This window comes from Malus sylvestris, chromosome 9 (genome assembly GCF_916048215.2).
Source record: "Malus sylvestris chromosome 9, drMalSylv7.2, whole genome shotgun sequence".
NCBI lineage: Eukaryota > Viridiplantae > Streptophyta > Magnoliopsida > Rosales > Rosaceae > Malus > Malus sylvestris.
The window spans coordinates 31,162,819-31,184,804 of record NC_062268.1 but is presented as its reverse complement, the minus strand read 5'-3'; the positions used below and the strand labels follow the sequence as shown (position 1 = coordinate 31,184,804).

Genomic DNA, 21,986 nt, shown 5'->3' with positions numbered 1-21,986 from the left:
TGCTTGTTGTACTCTTTTTCCTTAGACTAGGATTTTTCCTATCAAGGTTTTAATGAGGCAACAAAAGCATACTTAACACTATATCAACAATCCAGATAAAGTTGTACTTTTTTTTCTTCGTTATGGTTTTTTCCCATTGGATTTTTCCAAGCAAAGTTTAACGAGGTAACTGATGTAGAAATGTGGGCATCCAAGGGGGAATGTTGTAAAATTGTGAGGATGAATGAATGCCCACAGTGAAGGAGACTTGGGAATAATAGGGAATAGTAAGGAATAGTTGTTGTGTGGTGCTTTCAAAAGTGTAATCATTTTGTCTGTTTTGTTAGTCACGGGTGTTGCTCTACATAAAGAACACTCCGTGTGATCACAATACACACAACACTGCTAAAGAAAAGAACTGAAAACAATAATATCAGTATCCCCCTTCCTCTTTTTACCTGCAATCCTTTTGTGTTACGAAACTAAACAGTGTGATATTTTGCACCCGCTTCGCTCCTATCCCTAACAAATATTATCTCTCTAATTTTTGCCTATTTATAACAACGCAGACTATTTTGACAAAAAAATGGTGATTTTCTAATTCCAAAGTAGATGCCAAAATTCCACATAAATTGACATTCTCCAGTTTGTTGCCAAATTTGAAGGCAATGTTAGATCATAGTTTTGTTCCAATTTAACGTTGGCCCACATATTTCTTTTCACTTAATGATTATTTTATTATTATTATATTCTGCCCCATCTAATTTTATAGATAACCCAAAAGTATTTTAATTTGATACCTCAGTTAGAGTAGGAGATTTTATAAAATGTTATTTTACCATATCGGCTATAAGAATGAAATTTGACATTTTCATTGAAGATGGTTTTACAAGCCATTGTTAAATTAGTCACAATGATAAATGCCAGCTGGCCAACAAATTAATAACAAAGATCCAATTTGCACATTGACCCCATTAGCTTACACATTAAGGTAATTGTGATTAAGTCAATCACAGTACATAACAACCCGAAACGTAACAGAAACTCCCCTCTTTTCCAACTGCGGAACTCGCTATACTTGTAACCAAACATAGGGCTAGGGCTAGGGTTCCTCCGTCGTTCTAGTTTTCTACCGGCCGAAAATTGAAGTACTGGAGCTCCACTCTCAGTAGAATTTTGCATACGACCATGTCTCTCCCCCCCGTAGAGCGTGCGTACGTCACAGATGACTGCCTTCGTCAATGGAAGAATGGAAACCCTAGTTTCAAGCTCCCGGACCCGGTTCCGATGCTTCGATTTCTCTACGAGCTCTGCTCCACCATGGTAAGCTCAATGTGCCCGCCCACTTCTCGTGTCTTCAATTTTGGTACTTACTAGGGTTTTGGATTGAATTTTGTGTGCGCTCTGATTGCTAGGTATGTGGGGAACTGCCGCTTCACAAGTGTAAAGCGGCCTTGGATTCGGTTGAGTTCTCCGACGAGGTTTCGGACCAAGACTTGCCTTCCTGTTTTGTGGATATCATCACCCAATTGTCTCAAGATGTGAGTTCTTCGTAATTTGGCTTGCGAAGTGCGTGATTATTGTGCAAGATTGAGAAATAGATGAATTTGGGTTTAAATGTGTGATTATTTGACTCGTGGACGTTCGCTTCATTTGCAGATTAGAATGCCTGGAGAGGATCGTGCTCGTCTAGTAAAATTGGTTAGTACTTTGGTCATTTGAAAAATAGGAGTCTTGTAATATATTGGTGTTCATTGCCTTCTTGCTACTTCATTGCTCTAGTCATTAATAGTACTTTCTTATTGGTGTGTCTTCACTGTTTGTAATTGTTCAGTTGTTTTCTCTTTATCAGGCCAAATGGTTGGTGGAATCTTCCTTAGTTCCGTTGAGACTTTTCCAGGAGCGCTGTGAGGTGAGCACTCATCCTTTATACTAGTTTACGGATGGTTGTCTGGTCATGGTTTTTTCTTCGTTGGGCTCGATCTCCGCTTTCTTTTCCTTGTATGAAATAGAACTGATGCATATATGCTTTATAAATTGTAGGAAGAATTTTTGTGGGAGGCTGAAATGATCAAGATAAAGGCTCAGGAATTGAAGAGTAAAGAGGTAATGAGATCGTTACCATGTAGCTATATGCTTAGATGATGGGGGCCTTACCCATAATATGAGCAGATGTTATGTCGTAGTTCACCTTATAACAATGTGTCATACTCACACGAGCTTGTCCAAAAAGAATCTTGCTTTACCCTTGTAAACTTATAATTTCTTTTATCTGATGAAGGGCCATATTGATGCTCATTCTATTTACCTTGCACTGTTTTGTTTGTATATTTTCTTGTCAATTGATAATAACATGAACTTTTGGATGAATCAACCTGTGACACTATTTGTTAAAGGTAAATGTAAGTTCAATACTTTGCTTGAACAAATAAAGCTCGGAATTGTGTGTAATGACTTGCATGATCCCTAAGTTCCTTACAAAGTATGGCTTGCTAAGTTTACTATGAAAAGCATCTTATGTAACAAGTTTATTACCAAAATATCAATATGTTGATGTAGTAGTCTGGGAATACCGTAAAATTTGATTTGCATTTGATTTGCATTTGATTTCAATTTCAGGTCAGAGTAAATACCCGTCTTCTATATCAGCAAACAAAATTTAACCTTCTCCGAGAAGAGAGCGAGGGCTATGCCAAGCTGGTATGATTATTGTTGATGATCTTTTCGAAGTTGTTCAGTGTTCTACAATATTCTTTTCACAACAATCTTCCCTTACTGGTTTTGAGTGCTTGCTGGTTTTCTTTTGGGAAAAAAAGATAATTGTCTTGTCGATTCTATCTTTGGTATTTGGATTTATTTACAAGTGCTGCTCCTCTCAAATGTGTTGTGTTTCTCCATTTTTGTTTACTTCCATTCCACGGCGAAGTCACAATTAAGTTGTATATTATCAGTATGATTTTAAAGTTTGCGTTGTCCTCTCTTTAGGTGCACCTTGGTTGAAATATGTGCTTTAATTTACCCAGATTTGAGAAATTTAATCATGTATATTTCATTGTTTGTCTATTTGTAGGTTACTCTTCTTTGCCAAAACTCAGAAACTTCATCACACAATGCAGCAGCAACAATAGGAATTATAAAGGTGTAGATTTTAAGTCCTGTTTTCTCTACAAGTTTTTTGCTTCTTTATATATACTTTTCAACTTTCTAATTACATTGGTTTGTGCAGTCATTAATTGGACATTTTGATCTGGACCCAAATCATGTTTTCGATATTGTAAGTTGTCGCTGTTTACCTTAGTTGTACTTTTTTCTTTCTATATAGCCTGTATTATTTTGGGAGACAATAGTTGGCTTCAGATGTATCAGGAGGAGTGTTGAGAATATCGTGTTTAAGAATGGGAAAAACAGAATGTACAAGGAAACCATGAAACAAGATAACCAAGATGAACAACACAGAGAATTAACGTGGTTCGGCTACATGTGCCTATGTCCACGTGGCAGGAACAACAATCTTTCACTATATCAATAATGAGTACAACCAATAATCTTGCCAAGTCTCTAGAATTAAGAACTTGACGATAAACCTGAAAGAACAAGAACAAGAAATACACTCTTTATCTCTTTTCTTTTCTCTCACACACACTTTGCCCTTAGAATATTCTCTCACTCACACTTCACCCTTACAATATTCTCTCACTCTAATCCCTTGAGTGGTATACAAAATATTGTTTTGCTCCCATTCAAAACTAGTACAATAGCCCCTTTATATAGACATAATAAAGGTCTTCTTCAATAAGGATTACTAATCCTAATTGGAATCTAGTTATGAATCTTTCTCCAATTGAGAAACTAACTCCAATTGGGAAAAATAATTTAATCCTCTTAAGATTATAATTCCTAATAGCCTTAGTACAACTCATCATGGGCTGGTACAACCCAACAAGGAGTTCTTTGGTTTGTTTCAAATTTTATGTATTTATTTTAATTTTGGGCAAGTGTCCACTTCTAGATGAGGCACATCTCCATATAGAGAGGAGCTCCTCATGATGCATCAGTAGCAAGTACTGTCCTTTTTTTGACAGAAGCAAGTACTGTCCTTTCTCTGATGCATTTAATAAGAATATGGAGTTCTAATCTATATCACTATTTACCTTCCATATTTTTTTTATTAGGTTTTGGAGTGCTTTGAACTTCAACCAGATAGTGATGTCTTTTTGGAGCTGATACCAATTTTTCCAAAGGTAAGGATATTCTATTGACGAAGTTAAAGTCCTATTCTCTAGTTCAAAAATCTTTAATTGACGTTACATCTTTTGCAGTCTCATGCTTCACAAGTCCTTGGTTTCAAATTTCAATACTATCAGCGCTTGGAAGTAAATAGTCCAGTACCATTTGGACTTTATAAGCTAACAGCTTTGCTGGTGAAAGAGGACTTTATTGATCTTGATAGCATGTGAGTTTTCCTTTGTTTAGTTTGGTATTTGATAGGAAAACCATATTGTTTGCTAAGTTTCCTATATCTTGATTCAAGCATGGATGATGTTACCTCTTGGAACACATGAAACAGCAATGTCAGTGCCAGTGTGAGACATAGACTTGGCATCCATGGCCTGTGTTCAGCTTTAGTAAGGACAAGTGCAGCCTAGTGTCCTTGATACCCCGAGGGAATCATGGACACTACAAGATTTATGGTTTTCTGTAGTGCGACACTACCACCATAGGCCATATATCTGAATTGGTTTTAGTATGGATTCAGTTGTTCTCATAACTACATTTGTTAGCTGATAGGAATGGTTGGGAGGTAAATTGCTTTTGCAAAGCAGTGATTACTAATAAATTTCATATGCCCGCTGCCATCAATCGCTATGTTTATGTACAAGCCATATTTATGGGTATGTATAAACTCTTTGTTCCTTGTCATGGCCAATGGGCTCTTTCTTAGTACTTTGGTACAAAAGCTGGTAAGCTTAAGGATCGGCTTGTGTGCTATCAATGTTTTAAAAAACCCTGCCCAAAACGACGTCATTTTGAGGTTTGGGTAGGTTCTTTTTTTTTTTATTTTAAATTTTTTTTTAATCAAAAGATTAAAAAAAGGCCCAGTGGAACACTTTAGGCGCCTAGGTGCACCTCAACCACGTCTAGGCGAGTTTAAGCCTACTCCCGCTGGGCTGAGGCGTTTTCATCATCACCCCGCCTCCAAAGCCGCCTAGGCGCGCCTTAAGGCACGTTTTTTAAACAATGTACTATACATAGAGTCCTTATGGTATGATGGCACCTAGTTGCGACACATCTTTCTTAGGGGTCCATGAGTCAATATTGAGGGTTGTGGTGCTTCTGCTGCATGTGCAGTTTGACCTAGACGCTAGACATTAACAGTGATTGAACCTAAGGTTGTGTCAATTTTGGTATTGTGCTTATGAGTGCAAGGTTTATAATGAATATTTCTTAATGGTAAATATGCATGGAGCTAGAGGAGGATTAAGATATGTTGGAACCACTTGGAGTGTGTTTATGTCCACCTGTACATCTTTTAGCTTGATTGTGGTTGGTTAAGCTATATATATCTTAGTATCATTGTTATGTGTGCTACTTTGCTGTTGATTATCTGCTTTTCAGTTTCTGTGATGGTCTGAATTAGAGTTCTATTTGTGCTGGGCTTGCTGGTTTTTTTTTTTTTTTTTTTTTTAATATTAAATTTATGTTTTTGACAGATATGCTCATCTACTTCCCAAGGACAATGAGGCATTTGAGCATTATAGTGCTTTCTCTTCCAAGCGACTTGATGAGGTAAAATTTTTTCTTTTTTTGGTGAAAAATGAGATATAACTTATTAAATGTATGAAATATGGATGATTATCAGATCAGATATATATATATGTGTGTGTGTGTGTGTGTGTGTGTGTGTACATATATATAATTGTGGAGTTTCTTGGAATGGTTATCAATGCATGAGGCCATAACTTATTTTGATTCTACATGTTATGTTTCAGCTGTATGTTATGTGCTTTCTTTTCCCAGCATAAAAATTTAGGGCATTGATGGACAAGAGAATTGTGTATATTTTGTCCGGTGGATTCTACTTTTTTGTTGAGTGTTCATGTATTTTGTCATTTAGTTATGGTGGTGGCTTTACTTGCTTATTTAACATACCTTCAAAATCCCTTTCCTTTTATATGAAAGACTTGGCCTTTTTATTTTGACATGAACATCTGGTCATTTGCAGGCTAACAAAATTGGTAAAATAAATCTTGCTGCAACTGGGAAGGATCTGATGGATGATGAGAAACAAGGAGATGTGACAATAGATTTTTTTGCCGCTTTAGACATGGAAACAGGTGCAGTTTGTGAGCGGTCTGCAGAGTGTGAAAATAATCAAACTTTGGGCTTGCTTACTGGTTTTCTTTCCGTAGATGACTGGTATGCTTGTTTGTACTTGGAACTTCTAGCTCCCAGCTGTTCCCCCTAAATGATTCCTGAGTTTTTACTTATTTTCTCTTTTCTTGTTTACATTGATTATTATACTATAAGCTGTTGCTGCTGGCTTAAGTTGCCCCTTTCTTGAGCCTATTAGTTGTCTGTTTTGCGGTCGTATCCTACTTTGAAGGGTACTTTTCCAATTGTTGCGTCATTTGTTTAATGAATTCGTTTATGAAATAGAGGTTCTTGTGTTTCCTTGCTGATGATTCTTTTTAATTTTCTCATGTGAAAATTCTGTGAATGTATGGTTTACATGTTTTCAACAGTATTGGTGATCATTGGACCCTGTTGTATACTGTATAGTACTCAATACATTTTGTGAACCAACATGCTTTCAGTTGAGTGGAAGTTCACAACATTAGGGCTTGGAAAATATGTGAAAAGCTAAAATGGTGTGTGCTTATTGTTCTGCATAAACATTGAGAACTTCTAACCAGCTCTTTGTCGGCTGTCTGCATAAAAGATTGGTATTTGGTTTTTGTTTTGAATGCATATAATACACACAAAGGTGGATGTCTTAAAGTCTGTTCCAAAAATATTATGAATCCAGCTTGTTGAAGTTTATAACTGATTTCACTTTTTTTTTTTGAAAAGAAACGATAGAATTTTATAAAACGAAAGAATTACAAAAGAGAAAAAGTAAACCACGTGGAAAAGATATCCACCTGGGGCTATAAGAGAACTAGCAAGGACCCCTAAAGAAAACTAATTGAACAGAGGAAAAGCTAGACCAAATCAAATAACGGCTGCTAACAAATCCCTAAAAATAGAAGAGAAATTGTAATCTCTAAACTAGATTTAGTAGCTTTTGTACACTAGATTTAGTAGCTTTTATTTTGTATTCATTTTAAAGTATCTCATTTGTTACTGTTCTTTCTCTCATCAGGTACCATGCACATCTACTATTTGAGCGGCTCTCACCTCTCCATCCTGTTGAACATATTCAAATCTGCGACAGCTTGTTTAGGTAAATTTTAATGTATTTTCTTTCACTCTATTTTCGTTTTATGCTATGAGCTAATTGTGTATCTATTTATTTGGTCGGATGTGCTCTCATAAATATGTATGCACAAAAAACACACAAGTGCACATAGGTGGCTGATTGTGCATAATTTCTTTGAGCGCACTTGAAAAGTTAATTAACTTGGCTTTCTGTAGCCTTCTTCTGTTGTCCATGGTCATTCTTAGCTTTGGCCATTCATCTACTTTTGTTTTTTTTAATAATTATTTGATTCTTGAGTCCAGGCTCATTGAAAAATCAATCTCTTCTGCTTATGACACTGTTCGTCGAGCACATCTTCCAATATTTGGGGCTTCCTCAGGAACTAGTATTGATGTGATGAATACAGAAAATGCATCAATCCATGGATCATTTATAGAACTTCCAAAAGAACTTTTTCAGATGCTTACTTGTGCTGGACCATATCTTTATCGTAATACTTTGTTGCTGCAGAAGGTGCAATTATCTATTTCTAATGTTCTTGTTTTGTCTATTTGAGTTATATCTCCTAATGACCTAAGAGTTGACTATGTGTGTGTTGGTCTTTGTCACTGTCTCTTTTGGAGTAGGTCTGTAGAGTATTGAGAGGTTATTACTCGTCTGCGCTTCAGCTTGTAAACAGTGGTGAAGGAGTCATAGATCCCAATCATGTTTTTGGAGGTAATCCTCGTCTGCATCTTAAGGAAGCAAGGTCAAGGATAGAGGAAGCTTTGGGAACATGTCTACTTCCTTCATTACAATTGGTACCTGCAAATCCAGCTGTTGGACAGGAGATCTGGGAAGTGATGAATCTGCTTCCCTATGAGGTTTGCCTTACATCAGTCATTTGATACTTCAGTTGAGAATTTATTTTGTGGTAGACACTCTTGCTAAATGAATTTTGTCTTCTTAGGTGCGGTATCGTTTATATGGTGAGTGGGAGAAAGAAGATGAGCAGATTCCTATGGTTTTAGCTGCAAGACAAACAGCCAAGGTACATCATATATATTCGTCTTGAATCTCCTGGGCTTTCTGAATATGCTTGCATTTACTCTCGTATTATATCGTATGTTGCAACTTGCAAGTTTGATTCCCTAAAAGCATCATTGGTATGCCTTTTTCTTTTTCTTTTTGTAGTTGGACACAAGAAGAATTTTGAAACGGCTTGCAAAAGAAAATTTGAAGCAGCTGGGTCGGATGGTTGCAAAACTGGCTCACGCAAATCCAATGACTGTACTAAGAACAATTGTTCATCAGGTCTTATCTTATTGATGAATATACCATTACCTATTTTTTTGGAATCTTCAATTTCATTTTTTTTGGCATTTGAATTTTTATGCACGGAGGTGTTATTAATCTCTTGATATTTCTGGGCAGAAAGGAATATGAGGGTGTTGAGAATGTGTTAGGAGTGTTTATGGTGTTTTTGGGCTTGTTTGTGGGCATCTGAAGCTTCTGATTTAGGGAGTTAACTTTCTCTGTATTTTGTCAGATTATTTTGTAGCTATTTGGGTATTCTGTTTCTATCTTGGTGAATTTCTCATATCATGTTGTTGCTTAGGTTTCTTGTTTTGTTTTCTGCCAGAAGTGGAATCCTTGTTCGCTAATTTATACCGATCTACTTTTATTTTTAATGAATAATTCTGTTAATTATAAAGGCATTTATTAATATCTTGGCACAACCTGCAGATTGAGGCGTACAGAGATATGATTGCTCCTGTTGTAGATGCATTTAAGTATTTGACTCAGGTGTGAATTTCTCTTTTATTGTGTTAGTATTTTTTTTTTCCTTCACTCCTATTACTGTTTAGACTGTTAATAATATCTAGCTATATATCAGCCCTCTGTTTTTTTGACCCTTCTGTTATCTTACCCATAGTAATTATCCTGATGATTCCTCTGATTATTAGGCCAATCCTGTGGTTTGTACTTGCAGGACAATTTTGTGTGAAATTTTGTCTATTGGGCACATTGATGCATGCAACACGTGTTTCCATGCATGCCATTCTGTACCCAACACTTGTGCATTCTTTATCAAAAGAACTTATATTTGATTGCTATTGTCAAACATTATTTGACACTACTTAATATTCTCTTCATTGACATCGAAACAAATTTGACACTACTTCATATGCCTTCTACCTTAATAATTATGTATGACTATTCCTTTGATTGCTATTGTCAAACATTATTTGACACAACTTCATATTCTCTTTATTGACATCGAAACAAATTTGACACTACTTCATATGCCTTTTACCTTAATAATTATGTATGACTATTCCTTGGCTAGTCATCCACTTAGTGATCTCTAATCTAGCTCTTAATGGAAATTTTCTGGTCCTTGGAAACACCATATAGGTGTAATTATTGTAATTGTCATCATAATAACCTTTCGGATTCTGAGAGATCTATTAATGGAATTTTAGAACGGGTCATGCTAGTTTTCGAACTAGTCATACTGACATTGGTGCATGATTATTACCAGTACGATTCCTATCCTGAAAGATTTCAATTGTGATTTTTTGTTTGTTTGTCGTTTCTCAGAAGGATGCCTCAATTATATGAATTTATAGTAGTCATAGCCCATAATTTAAACCTATAATCTTTAGAGTCTTGACTTAGATTTCTTGGAGGCTACAATAATTTTGATTTTTCTGACATATGGCCTTAAGTATCATTGGAATAGTATTCCTCATATTCATTTTCATCTTTAGGGCATTGCAGGGCACTTCAGAAGCATGCTTGTTGAAATGTACTTTGTGGTTGGCTCAGTTTTTAACTTTTTCAGCATGATATTTAATTGCATTTCTTGAAACATCATACTCTAGCTTGAGGCATCTTTTTGCTGAATAGCCATCATTCTATCTGGTTTATGACGTTCCTTGTCCACTTATTGCATTTGGCTTTCATGTTTGGGTGTATATATAAGTGTTCCATATTTTAAACCTGTGATTTCTTTCTTATTCTTTCTTATATGCATGTTTTTCTGTACAGCTGGAGTATGACGTTTTGGAATATGTTGTCATTGAGCGTCTGGCTCAAGGAGGTCGTGACAAGCTAAAAGATGATGGCCTTAATTTGTCAGACTGGCTTCAATCTTTGGCTTCATTTTGGGGTCACTTGTATGTCTTTTCTTTCTTATTGTTTCTGTCTTTATAAATATGTTTGTTTTGAAATACTATATTTTCTTATGCTACTTAGTAGGTTAAATGTGTTGGCCTATTTTTTTGGTTTTGTGGAATTCTATTATTCTTGAGCTCTGTTTGTTTATTATCGATCTACATCACTTTCTTTTCCCTCTTACCTTTTTCTAGCATTGATTATTTGATGGCATTCATGCTTGTTTTCACCGCCATACAGTCTAGATATATTCTTGGATACTTCCCTTCAGTTTCCTCGTTGCGGATTATCATGGTGTTGGGGAATTTATTGAAGAAGAAGAAAGATTTGCTAGGAAAATAGCTTTTGGGGATTCCATTTGGAGGAGAAAGCTTTATTGCGTTCTGTGCTCAGAAGCAAATACGGGATGGGCCTCAATGGATGGGATAACCAAGCTGGTGGAAAGAGGTTAAAGGCGGAATCCATGGGAAGACACTCCTAGTTACTCTAACCCTTTCTTTTGTGTTGGAATTATTTGTTGGGTACGATTCTGAAAGGATCTTTGGGTGGGCAAAAAACTCTAGGAAGCCTAATTCAGAGACTATTTTCTGTTGAGATTTAAAGATTCAAACATTTATAGGTTTGTGGTCTGTTTTATTTCCGACATAGTTGTGACTTTGGTTTCGGGAGAATTCTGAATGAGGCAGAGGTGAAGGAACTGTCTGCATACTAGTGTTGTGTAGAAAGTGTGCACCTTTCTCAAAGTACACCCAATTCTAGGAAATGGATGTTAGACGCTCAGGATCGTACAAGTGTTTTTTCAGATTTCCTTTTGACTCTAGCATTGATTGTTTGATGGCATTTATGCCTGTTTTCACTGCTATACAGGGTCTAGATATATTGTTGGATACTTCCCTTCAGTTTCCTCATTGCGGATTATCCTGGTGTTGGGAATTTATTGAAAAGAAGAAATATTTGCTAGAAAATGGCTTTTGGGACTCCATTTGGAGGAGGAAGCTTTATTGCGTTCTGTGGTCAGAAGCAAATATGGGATAGGCCTCTACGGTTGGGATGACCAAGCTGGTGGAAAAGGTTAAAGGTGGAATCCATGGAAAGATGCTTCTCATTACTCCAACCTTTTCTATTGTGCTGGAATTATTTGTTGCTTGTGGGTGGCGCCAGGGTAAGATATTCTGAAAGGATCGTTGGGTGGGGAAAAAACTCTAGGAATAATTCAAAGACATTTTGCTGCCTAGATGTAGAGATTCGAACATTTCCAGGCTTGTGGTTTGTTTTATTTCCCACATGGTTGGGACGTTGGCTTTGGGAGAATTCTGAATAAGGCAGAGTTGGAGGAACTATCTGCATACTGTTGTTGTGTAAAAAGTGTGCACCTTTCTCACAGTAGGCCAAGTTCTAGGAAATGGATGTTAGATGCTCAGGATCATACAAGTGTTATGTCAAATTTCTTTTTGACAAGCAAAAAGTTCATTCTTTTCAACCTTTAGGGCAGACTTGGAAACAATCAACAGTGAAACATTTTTCGTGTGGCTTGCGGCACGTTGGTAAAGTCAATACTTGCAAGATGGTTCAAAGGAGGAGACCTTTATTCCTAACTCTTTACTGTTTGAAAAGCACAAGGTGGCTGGGAGGGTAAAAAGCTAAAGTGGTCCGGGGATGTATAGTTTAGAATGTCACAAGGAGTCAGATTGAGGTGCTCTGGGAAAAGGAGAAAAGTTTCGGTCTTTTCTTTTGGGCTCAGTTTCGGTGGAATTCAAGAATTCTATCTACTTAGATTGGAAAGCATCTGTGCATTGATGGTTAGAGTTGATTTTTCTTGTGGTCTATGGTTTACTTGTAATTGTCTCACCTTGTACCTTTAGTTTGATGATTGTTCTTGTAAAAGTTGAGATCTTAGTTTTATCCGTTGCTGTGGACTTCTTGTTTGCAGATTGTAATTTCCATTTCATTAATAAAATTTGGTATCTTCGAAAAGAAAAAGGCCGTATCAATGGATCTGGGAATATGTGGAAACTGAAAGGGGGATTCCGATTACAGTGTCTAAATAGACAATATATTTGCTAAATTAGCTTTTACCCCTTCATCTTGTATGGAGATATAATTTCTAGCCACTGGTCTAAAGACTTAAAATTCTCTTCACATAGTTTACTGTAACAATATTTTTATTTTACATTCTGTTTATGGGTTTGTAAGGAATATTTTTGGGTTCAATTTTGTGGATCAATTCGTCAAGTTTTCTTAACCCCTTGATATGTATTTCTTTGTTTATTTTCTTGATTTATGCTGTGTCCTTTCTTTTTTTCCACTTTTTAGTTTCTTCTCAACTCATATAAAATTTATTGATATAGGTGATGAATGTGTAGTTCTAACGTAGTTCCTATTTCTTTTTCCCTTCAAGATGGTTGTTATTATATTTTTTTTTATTTCTTCTTGTTTTTTCATTTTGGAATTAAGTTAAATATGTCATTTAACTTTTAAGAAAGCTGACTAACTCAGTTTTTTGTTTTATTTAGGTGTAAGAAATACCCATCTATGGAATTGAGGGGGCTTTTCCAGTATCTTGTGAACCAACTAAAAAAGGGCCAAGGAATTGAACTGGTTCTCCTCGAGGTATTTACCAGGTTCAGTGGTTATAGTGTTATACCAGCAATTTCGTATGATTATTCCTTATGCTTTCCTGCTGATGAAGTGAATTTCGCGGATGATATGTCAGGAGCTTATTCAGCAAATGGCAAATGTCCATTACACTGAGAATCTGACTGATGATCAACTGGATGCCATGGCAGGCAGTGAGACGCTGCGATATCAGGCAACTTCTTTCGGTGTTACTCGTAATAACAAGGTGCCTTGTAATGTTCGATTGTATTAGATGTGATGTTAAACCTGTAATGCATGTATTGATGTTTGAGATGATCTGTAATGCATGGTATGATGTTTGAGTTGCCTAAATTTGAAGATGTTAATGTTCATTTTAATATTGATAACAGGCACTAATCAAGTCCACCAACAGGCTAAGGGACTCACTGCTACCAAAGGATGAATCCAAGTTGGCAATCCCCCTTCTAATACTTCTTGCTCAGCATCGTTCTGTGTAAGGCTGAAGAGCTTATTTGCTTTTTTTTTTTTTTCCTGCATTATAATGTTAAATGACAATCTTTTCAAGAAGCATTAGTTTTTCTTGATACCAAATATTATTGGTGGTAAGGTATCTTGAAGTTGATTCTAGGTTGGTCATTGTCTAGTTAGACCAATGTCTCTAACATCTTGATAGAACACCTCTCGTTTGGGTTTGGCATGACAGTTCTGATTTTGTTCATGCGCCATCTGAACACTTTTTTATTTAACACATGGTAAGTTAGATACCTGACAAATTTTTTTATTTATTTATATTAACTGCAGGGTCATAATAGAGGCGAATGCACCTTACATCAAGATGGTTAGTGAACAGTTTGATAGATGTCATGGAACCCTCCTTCAATTTGTGGAATTTCTTTGCAGTGCTGTGACACCGGCATCGGCTTATGCTCAGCTAATTCCTTCGCTTGACGATCTTGTTCACAAATACCATCTTGATCCAGAGGTCTGTCTGTCTGTCTCTCTCTCTCTCTCTCTCTCGATTTATGTTCTTCGATCTGTATATAATCAGAGTGCTTAGTTTGTAAATTTCATAATCGTAATCTTTGAATCTATTTACAATTAAGTGCTGATTTTTTAATTACAGTTTCTACAATAACATAAATCTTTTACCTATACACTGTTTTCACTATTTTCACTATTTTCTCCATGACATAGGTTGCTTTCTTAATTTATCGCCCTGTAATGAGGCTCTTCAAGTGCCAAGGGAGTTCTGATGTCTTCTGGCCTCTAGACAATATTGACACTCAAAGTATCACGTCTGCAAGTTCAGAGTCTGAAGCTACAGAGCATTCTGGAAATGTGGTTCTGGATCTTGGGTCTCCATGGAAGCCTATAACGTAAACTTTTTAGTGTGCTTTCTGTTGTTTTATTTATTGCATTTGCACTCATCTTGACGTGAAAGATTATCGTCATCTAGTTATTTTTGCAGACAGGATGAATTCCCTTGTTTTTCCTAACTGATTTGTGTTTCTGTGCTATATTTATATAATTGCAAGCAGGTGGTCAGATCTTCTTAGTACTGCTGAAAGGATGCTGCCTTCAAAATCCTGGAATAGCCTGTCACCTGATCTCTATACTACATTTTGGGGGCTCACGCTCTATGATCTTTATGTCCCTAGAAATTGTTATGAGGCTGAAATTGCAAAGCAGCATGCTGCTCTTAAAGCTCTGGAAGAGATTTCTGATAATTCAAGTTCAGCAATAACCAAACGGAAGAAAGAAAAAGAACGAATTCAAGAATCCCTAGATCGCCTGACTAGCGAACTCCATAAGCATGAAGAAAACGTCGCATCTGTTCGTAAACGCTTATCTCGGGAGAAGGACAAATGGTTGAGTTCTTGCCCTGATACTTTGAAGATCAACATGGAGTTCCTTCAGCGTTGTATATTTCCACGCTGTACTTTCAGTATGCCAGATGCTGTGTATTGTGCCATGTTTGTGCACACTCTTCATTCCCTTGGGACACCATTTTTTAACACAGTCAACCACATTGATGTTCTCATCTGTAAAACCTTGCAGCCTATGATATGCTGCTGTACTGAATATGAAGTAGGTAGACTTGGGAAGTTTCTCTGTGAGACGTTGAGGATTGCTTACTATTGGAAGGTGATAGGCAATTTTATGTTTTTGTTCTTTGTATTTTCATTCGGTGACACTGATCATACAATTCATGAACATATAAGAGGGTGTACTCGGGCACCAGAAACTGCTATATTCTTTCTCCAATTTATTTTATGTCTTGCTGATCCTTGTTTTGTCTTCCAGAGCGATGAATCTATTTATGAACGCGAATGTGGAAACATGCCAGGCTTTGCTGTATATTATAGATATCCAAATAGCCAGAGAGTTACCTACGGCCAGTTCATCAAGGTGAGTCCAGGTCCTTTTTATGTGTAAAATTAACTTCGGCTATATTTCCCCAAATAGAAAAAAGGAAAAATAAACTTCCCTATGCCACAAAAGTCACTAAGCAGAGAATGATTACTATTGGTCTTAAAGTGGAGATTCTGAGTTTCCTTTAAAGATTTTTGCTAACTCTTGTCCTTCCAAGTAGTTATTGTTCATTTTTTTGATTATGCATAATGCCTGTTTTATCCATATACTTTGAGATTCTAGTTTGAACTTCAACCTTTCTAAAAGTCAAGTTCGAGTTCGTAATTTATCTTGTACCTTAAATTATTCTATGGTATCTCATTGCATTTTTTTCTGATGTCCTTGTTTTTCAATTTTGTTATAGGTTCACTGGAAATGGAGTCAAAGGATTACAAAGTTATTGATTCAATGTCTGGAATCAACAGAGTACATGGAAATTCGAAATGCACTCATAATGTTGACAAAAATAACTAGTGTTTTTCCAGTTACTCGAAAAACTGGGATTAATCTTGAAAAACGGGTAAGAGATTTCAAATAGTCATTTGATTTGGTTTTTGTTGAAGTGGCATCATATGTGTCTCTAATTTTTGCCACCTTCCTTGCAGGTTTCCAAGATAAAGGGTGATGAGAGAGAGGACCTCAAGGTGCTGGCAACAGGTGTCTGTGCCTCTCTTGCTGCTAAAAAGGTTTGTGTGAATTTTTGGAGGCATGCTTTTCAGCTTAGATATTAACGAATATTAATAATTTTATGTTTCCCATTTGCAGCCTTCATGGGTTTCAGATGAGGAATTTGGTAACGGACATCTTGATTTAAAGAATGGACAAAACGGATCAAAGTCTTCTGCTGGTAATTCAATAGCTGCACAGGGTGAACCTATGGGAGGAAGAGTTGGAGCTGTACCCTCCCAACACTCGGATTCAATGAACTCAGGCAAAGAGCAGACTCTAAAAAGAAAACTTGTAGATGGGAGGTTGGAAAGAGGTGAAAGTAGCCCAACTGCAAAATCTGATCAAGGGCATGTAAAACTTAAAGCTAGCTCATCGGTGAATGGGTCAGATGCTAAGCCATCAATAACCTCAGCTGCTTTCCAACCTGCAACGGCAAGATCTATTGAAAATAAAAAACAAGTGAATGAATTCTCGAATAAAGCCTCAGATGAAAACATGGGAAAAGCTGCACCAAAGAACCCTACAGAATCTGAGGTATTATGTTGGCCCATAAAAAAAATTCTGTCTTTAACTATTGTATGATTGAGGATATTTGTCACATTCATGCTGTAGTCTAATCAGCATTGTGATGACCAGTTTTAGGTCAGTGCAAGATGAATGTTTGTCTAGTGGAAGAAATTAAGGGTTGTGGTGGCAAAATGCATTTTGCACCGTGGATGGGTAGAAGACGGGAATTTAAAATTTATTATATTTCATTTCCTTCGTTTAGTGCTCCTTGCCATCATTTGCATCATGTTTGCTAAATCAATCAAAGATATTAATGTAGTAAATATGTGGGAATTTTGCATATTGGCAAGGGAGATGAACGAGGAAGGATAGGATTAGGAATGGGGATATCCGAGATAAAGTAGGAATAGCCGAATGAAGATAAGATGAGAGAAAATCGGTTAAGGTGGTTTGGACATGTGAAACGAAGACCTACAGACACTCTAGTTAGAATATGGCGATTACGAGACAGAGGCTCAGGGTCACAGGGGTAGAGGAAGACCTAGGAATACTTGGAAAGAGACTCTAGAAAAGACTTGGAGTACTTGGATCAAACGGAAGACTTGGCACAAAACCGAGTGCAGTGATGTTCTAGGATTCATACAGCCGACCCCACTTAGTGGAATAAGGCTTTGTTGTTGTTGGTAAGGGAAATGAACGAAATTTAAGGAACTTGCTAGACACTTATCTCTGAAATCACCCCACGCAAGTTTGCGGGGATGTGGTGAAGCTGATACTTCTGCACTACTTCAGGGTTAAATTTAGATGACACCAGCCAAGTTCATATGTTTTAACTATATAATATATCTGAGGAGGGCTAGTGCTGTAGTGAAAATCAAGCACCCTTGTGGCCCTCCTCACCTTGGTTCTAGGTTCCCCTTTCCCCTTCCCCCCTAACTACCAAAAAAAATGATCTATGGTCTGCTTGTATATAGATTATTGGAACATCTGCAATCAAGCTGTATCCTTTCACTTGCTTGAGTTTGTAATGAATGTTGACCTATGTGGTACTTAAGATTTTATTTCCAAGCCTGGTGTGCATATTGTTGAGCCGTAAAACTTTCCTACTTCCTGCGCCCTGGTGTTCACGGATTTGGTATGTAGATTTCATGGCCAAAAGATAAGAGCTAAATGCATAATTTTATTTATTATTGTCATGAGTTATATACCTTGATTGAATCATTTTCTCTACTTCTCCCTCTTTGAGCTTTAGGTTATATTTCCAGCAATTATTTCACCGACATTTTTCTTATTGTCTCACTTTTCTTCCTTTTTCCTTAAATTTTATTTTCTTTTGTTGACAGTTGAGAGCTCAAGCAAAACGGTCAGTTCCTACTGGATCACTTGCTAAGGCGCTGAAACAAGATGTTGCAAAAGATGATAGTAGATCTGGAAAAGCAATTGGCAGAACTTCTAGTATCAGTGACAGAGATATTCTTTCCCATGCATCAGCTGGGACTTCAAATGTTTCCTCTTCCGCCGCAGTAAATGGTAACACAGATTCAGCGTCAGCTAAAGGTTCAGCTTCATTTGCGAGGACTGACATTCATGGTACTGAATCAAAGGTGGAGGTTGCAGCAGCAAAATCTTCTAATACAAGGATTTCTGCTCCGAAGGAAGATGGTGGTGAAAATTCTGATGCACCAAGGCCCCATTCTTCTCGACTTGTTCACTCTCCTAGGCATGATAATTCTGCTGCTGCTTCAAAATCTAGTGATAAGCTGCAAAAGAGAACCAGTCCTGAAGAAACTGACAGACAGAGCAAACGGCGGAAAGGGACAACTGAAGTGAGAGATTTTGAGGGCGAAGCTCGAGTGTCAGACCGAGAGAGGTCTGTTGATGCTCGACTGTTGGATCCTGAAATTTCAGGTACTGATCATCAAAGTGTTCACAAGGCCACTGATAAGCCTTCTGACCGGTCCAAAGATAAGGGCAATGAAAGACATGAAAAGGATTATAAGGAAAGATTGGAGCGTCCTGAAAAGTCGCGTGGAGATGATTTGAATGAGAGATCCAGGGACAGGTCAATGGAGAGACATGGAAGGGAGCGTTCAGTAGAGAAACTTCAGGAGAGGGGTATGGATAGGAATTTGGATAGACTTCCTGACAAATCTAAGGATGACAGAGGTAAAGTAAGGTACAATGATGTATCAGCGGAAAAATCTCATGTTGATGATCGATATCATGGACAAAGCTTACCTCCGCCACCACCCTTACCTCCTCACATGCTTCCACATTCTGTTAGTTCTGCTAAAAGAGATGAAGATGAAGATAGAAGGTTTGGAACTACAAGACATACTCAGAGGCTTTCCCCAAGGCATGATGAGAAGGACCGTAGACGATCTGAAGATAATTCCTTAATTTCTCAAGATGATTCAAAACGTAGAAGAGAAGATGATTTTCGAGAAAGAAAGCGCGAAGATCGTGAGGGGCTGTCAATAAAGGTATGCTCAATATGCTAGTTGTTTTTGGTTTCATTTGAGGCACTTCCTTGCAATATATCAGAATAAGTGGTTCCATATTCAGGCATTATTGACTCTTTCTGTTCTCATTATAACACCGTATGTTAAATTGATGCCTAAACTAAGTGTAATTAGTAATATCTTGATGTATTTTGTAATTGTAGAGACATGTGTTTTTGTCCCCTATATTTATCATAGTTGGTCAAAAGGCCTGGTTTTTCGCAATCACAGTTAACTTTCCTTGTGTTATACCACATTTACCATTATGTGCGACTATCAGTTTTAGTAGCTTTGCTATCACGCCAAGTGCTGTGTAATTTTTAGTCCTTTACAGGCCTCTACTCTTCAAGTATAGATTTTAGGGCGACATAAGCATGAGTTTGTTCATTGAGAACTTGCTATTTTTTTAGTTTGTCAAGTTTTCTATGTATACACATTATTTGCGAATTTAATAGGTCCATTATCAGTTATTAATTAGGCATATTTTGTTGGCATTCCACGTCCACTCCTAATTTCTCAACATCTCAATTTTTTCATGATTTGATACTTAGAACAGACGAGTGTACCTGAGGCACTCACTTAGTTCAAACTACAAATGGAATTCTCATTAGTTTCATTGTACATGAGGCATGATTTTTATGTTTGTGCTTTACTCTTTTCTGTATAGGTAGAGGAGCGGGAACGGGAGAGGGAGAGAGAGAGGGAGAAAGCAACCCTCTTGAAGGAGGATACAGATGCAATTGTGGCTTCTAAGAGGCGGAAACTTAAAAGAGAGCATCTGCCTTCCGGGGAAGCAGGTGAGTATTCACCAGTTCCCCCTCCACCTCCTCCTCTTTCAATTAGTTTGTCCCAGTCATATGATGGAAGGGATAGGGGAGACCGAAAAGGACCCATTGTCCAGCGATCAGGCTACTTGGAGGAACCAAGTCCGAGGATTCATGGTAAAGAAGTACCCAGCAAAATGGCTCGTCGTGAAACTGACCCGTATCCTTAATGTCAATGTTTCATGTCATTCCGCATATAATAGATAATTGCTAAATGCTGAGAACATACATTCACGAATACATGTATCATCGTGACACTGATTTATGATTATCATGATATGCATATATTTTTCGCCATTCTGTTTTGAGTTATGCAATCTTGTATCGGATAGTAGAACTCCTTAACTATGTCCCAGGATGTATGAATGGGAGGATGAGAAAAGGCAAAGAGCTGAACAAAAGCGAAGGCATCGGAAGTGATGTGCGTAGAGTTTTGTCACTTGTGGTACATCCACCTGCTCTTGATGCGGTGAGTTTCGTTCTTTTGGTTTGTGACAGATGGGTTGGTGGTAGAAGCAAAGGCACCGGAAGTGATGTGCTGAAACTCTTTGGTTTGTAACAGATCTGTTGTAATTTCTTTCATGGCAAACGGCCTTTCGTCCTATCGTCACTATTGGGTAGTGATAACTTCATTCTTGTCATGATGTACAATATTGTAAATTCCGTAGTGATCGCAAGTGTACAGAGTTGAAGTAAAATTATCTGTACCTTGGAACTTTGAAAGGAAAATCGGGAAGCCCCGAGTTCTGTCGATAAACGTTCCATTTTTTCCGTTGATAAATGTTCCATTTTTAGATTTCGTTTTTCATATTTTGTGAACGGCAATGGTCCCTGTAGATTAGTGAGTGTGCAAAACACGATAACTCTGAGATCAGTCGGAGGCTACTCATAATTTGGAGGCTTTTTTGGTCATCTTCTTGAAGACATGGTAATATTACTGAACGCGAATCTTCCAAATTTACAATTTGGTGTGTCGAACAAAAACGAACCTGAACATGGTAGGGTTCGAAGATACAACTTGATATAAACGAAAATGATGGGGTTCGAAGTACAACTTGATAATCCTTTTGTCAGATGTGTGATTTTGATGCCTCTAATCTTTTGGTTTATCGACACGAAACTCCATGTGTAGAGTCCTGTTCTAATGAAATAAAAAACCTGAGTTTTTTATCCACTTATCTTTGTTTTATTGACACGAAACGTCATATGTCGGTATACTTGTGTCATGAAAGTTGTTTTCTAATAGGTTCAAAACCGGTATGGTAGGTACCCTAAACTGGGTCAAGGCAAAAGGAGATGCTCTTGCTCTAACGCTTTATATAAAAAATATTTGTTTGAGAGAAATAGGGTTGTGTCATCTCGAGCATTAGTGTAATAGAAGTAACGATAACTGTAGTGAAAATTACCGTACGGGATTTTAATATCGATTGTGTGAAAATACCAAAAAAAGTACTCCAAGTTTAAATATAATTTTGCATGTTTTTATAGTTTTTTTTACTTTGTTTTAATTCGTGTATTAATCTGGGATTAATATTATAGAGAGAAATCATAAAATATAAGCACCACCACCGTTGCCAACTCCACTCGCGGTGCCGCCACCGCTCCTGTTGAACTGTCGTTGTTGTCTGCCATGTTGGTGCAACTCAATCCCAAATTCAATGTTTCACAGATATGTTCCAAAAACATGAGAACCAACCATTCTAGCCATTGCTGGCGTTCTGAACAAAATGCATTCTTATTTTAATTGTTATTGTTTTATTCACTACGACTGCATTCAATAAAATCTCAAATTCCATACATGCCAACGTCATAGGGGCTTTTTTTTTTTTTTTTTTCTGAATGTTAATTAGAACTTGAATACATACTTGTGAATTTGTTTTTTAAGTAATGGAGAAGGATTAGGCGAGATTAGCTCCT

The 21,986-nt window shown here is 37.2% G+C and overlaps 1 protein-coding gene across 1 annotated transcript; it reads left to right on the top strand.

Moving 5' to 3' along the window:
* The first annotated feature begins 995 nt into the window (after window positions 1–995).
* Window positions 996–20,826, top strand: LOC126583167 (THO complex subunit 2). Its single transcript, XM_050247478.1, has 32 exons — window positions 996–1,302; window positions 1,395–1,520; window positions 1,639–1,680; window positions 1,832–1,891; window positions 2,023–2,085; window positions 2,599–2,679; window positions 3,050–3,118; window positions 3,206–3,253; window positions 4,152–4,220; window positions 4,299–4,432; window positions 5,691–5,766; window positions 6,203–6,396; window positions 7,343–7,423; window positions 7,702–7,912; window positions 8,026–8,262; window positions 8,349–8,429; window positions 8,573–8,692; window positions 9,125–9,184; window positions 10,433–10,560; window positions 13,072–13,168; window positions 13,272–13,400; window positions 13,546–13,649; window positions 13,958–14,138; window positions 14,351–14,532; window positions 14,695–15,301; window positions 15,461–15,565; window positions 15,933–16,088; window positions 16,174–16,254; window positions 16,334–16,771; window positions 18,088–19,227; window positions 19,913–20,229; window positions 20,426–20,826. Exons 1-32 carry the CDS (start codon window positions 1,168–1,170, stop codon window positions 20,487–20,489), a joined length of 5,616 nt encoding a protein of 1,871 aa, XP_050103435.1. The 5' UTR covers window positions 996–1,167; the 3' UTR covers window positions 20,490–20,826.
* Window positions 20,827–21,986: the final 1,160 nt, after the last annotated feature.

Excerpts from the sequence above, each read along its gene's own strand:
- LOC126583167 (XM_050247478.1), top strand. The coding sequence starts at position 1,168 with ATGTCTCTCCCCCCCGTAGAGCGTGCGTACGTCACAGATGACTGCCTT. Across the intron at positions 1,892-2,022 it reads TTTTCCAGGAGCGCTGTGAG|GAAGAATTTTTGTGGGAGGC; the intron begins GTGAGCACTCAT and ends TATAAATTGTAG. Across the intron at positions 10,561-13,071 it reads GCTTCATTTTGGGGTCACTT|GTGTAAGAAATACCCATCTA; the intron begins GTATGTCTTTTC and ends TGTTTTATTTAG.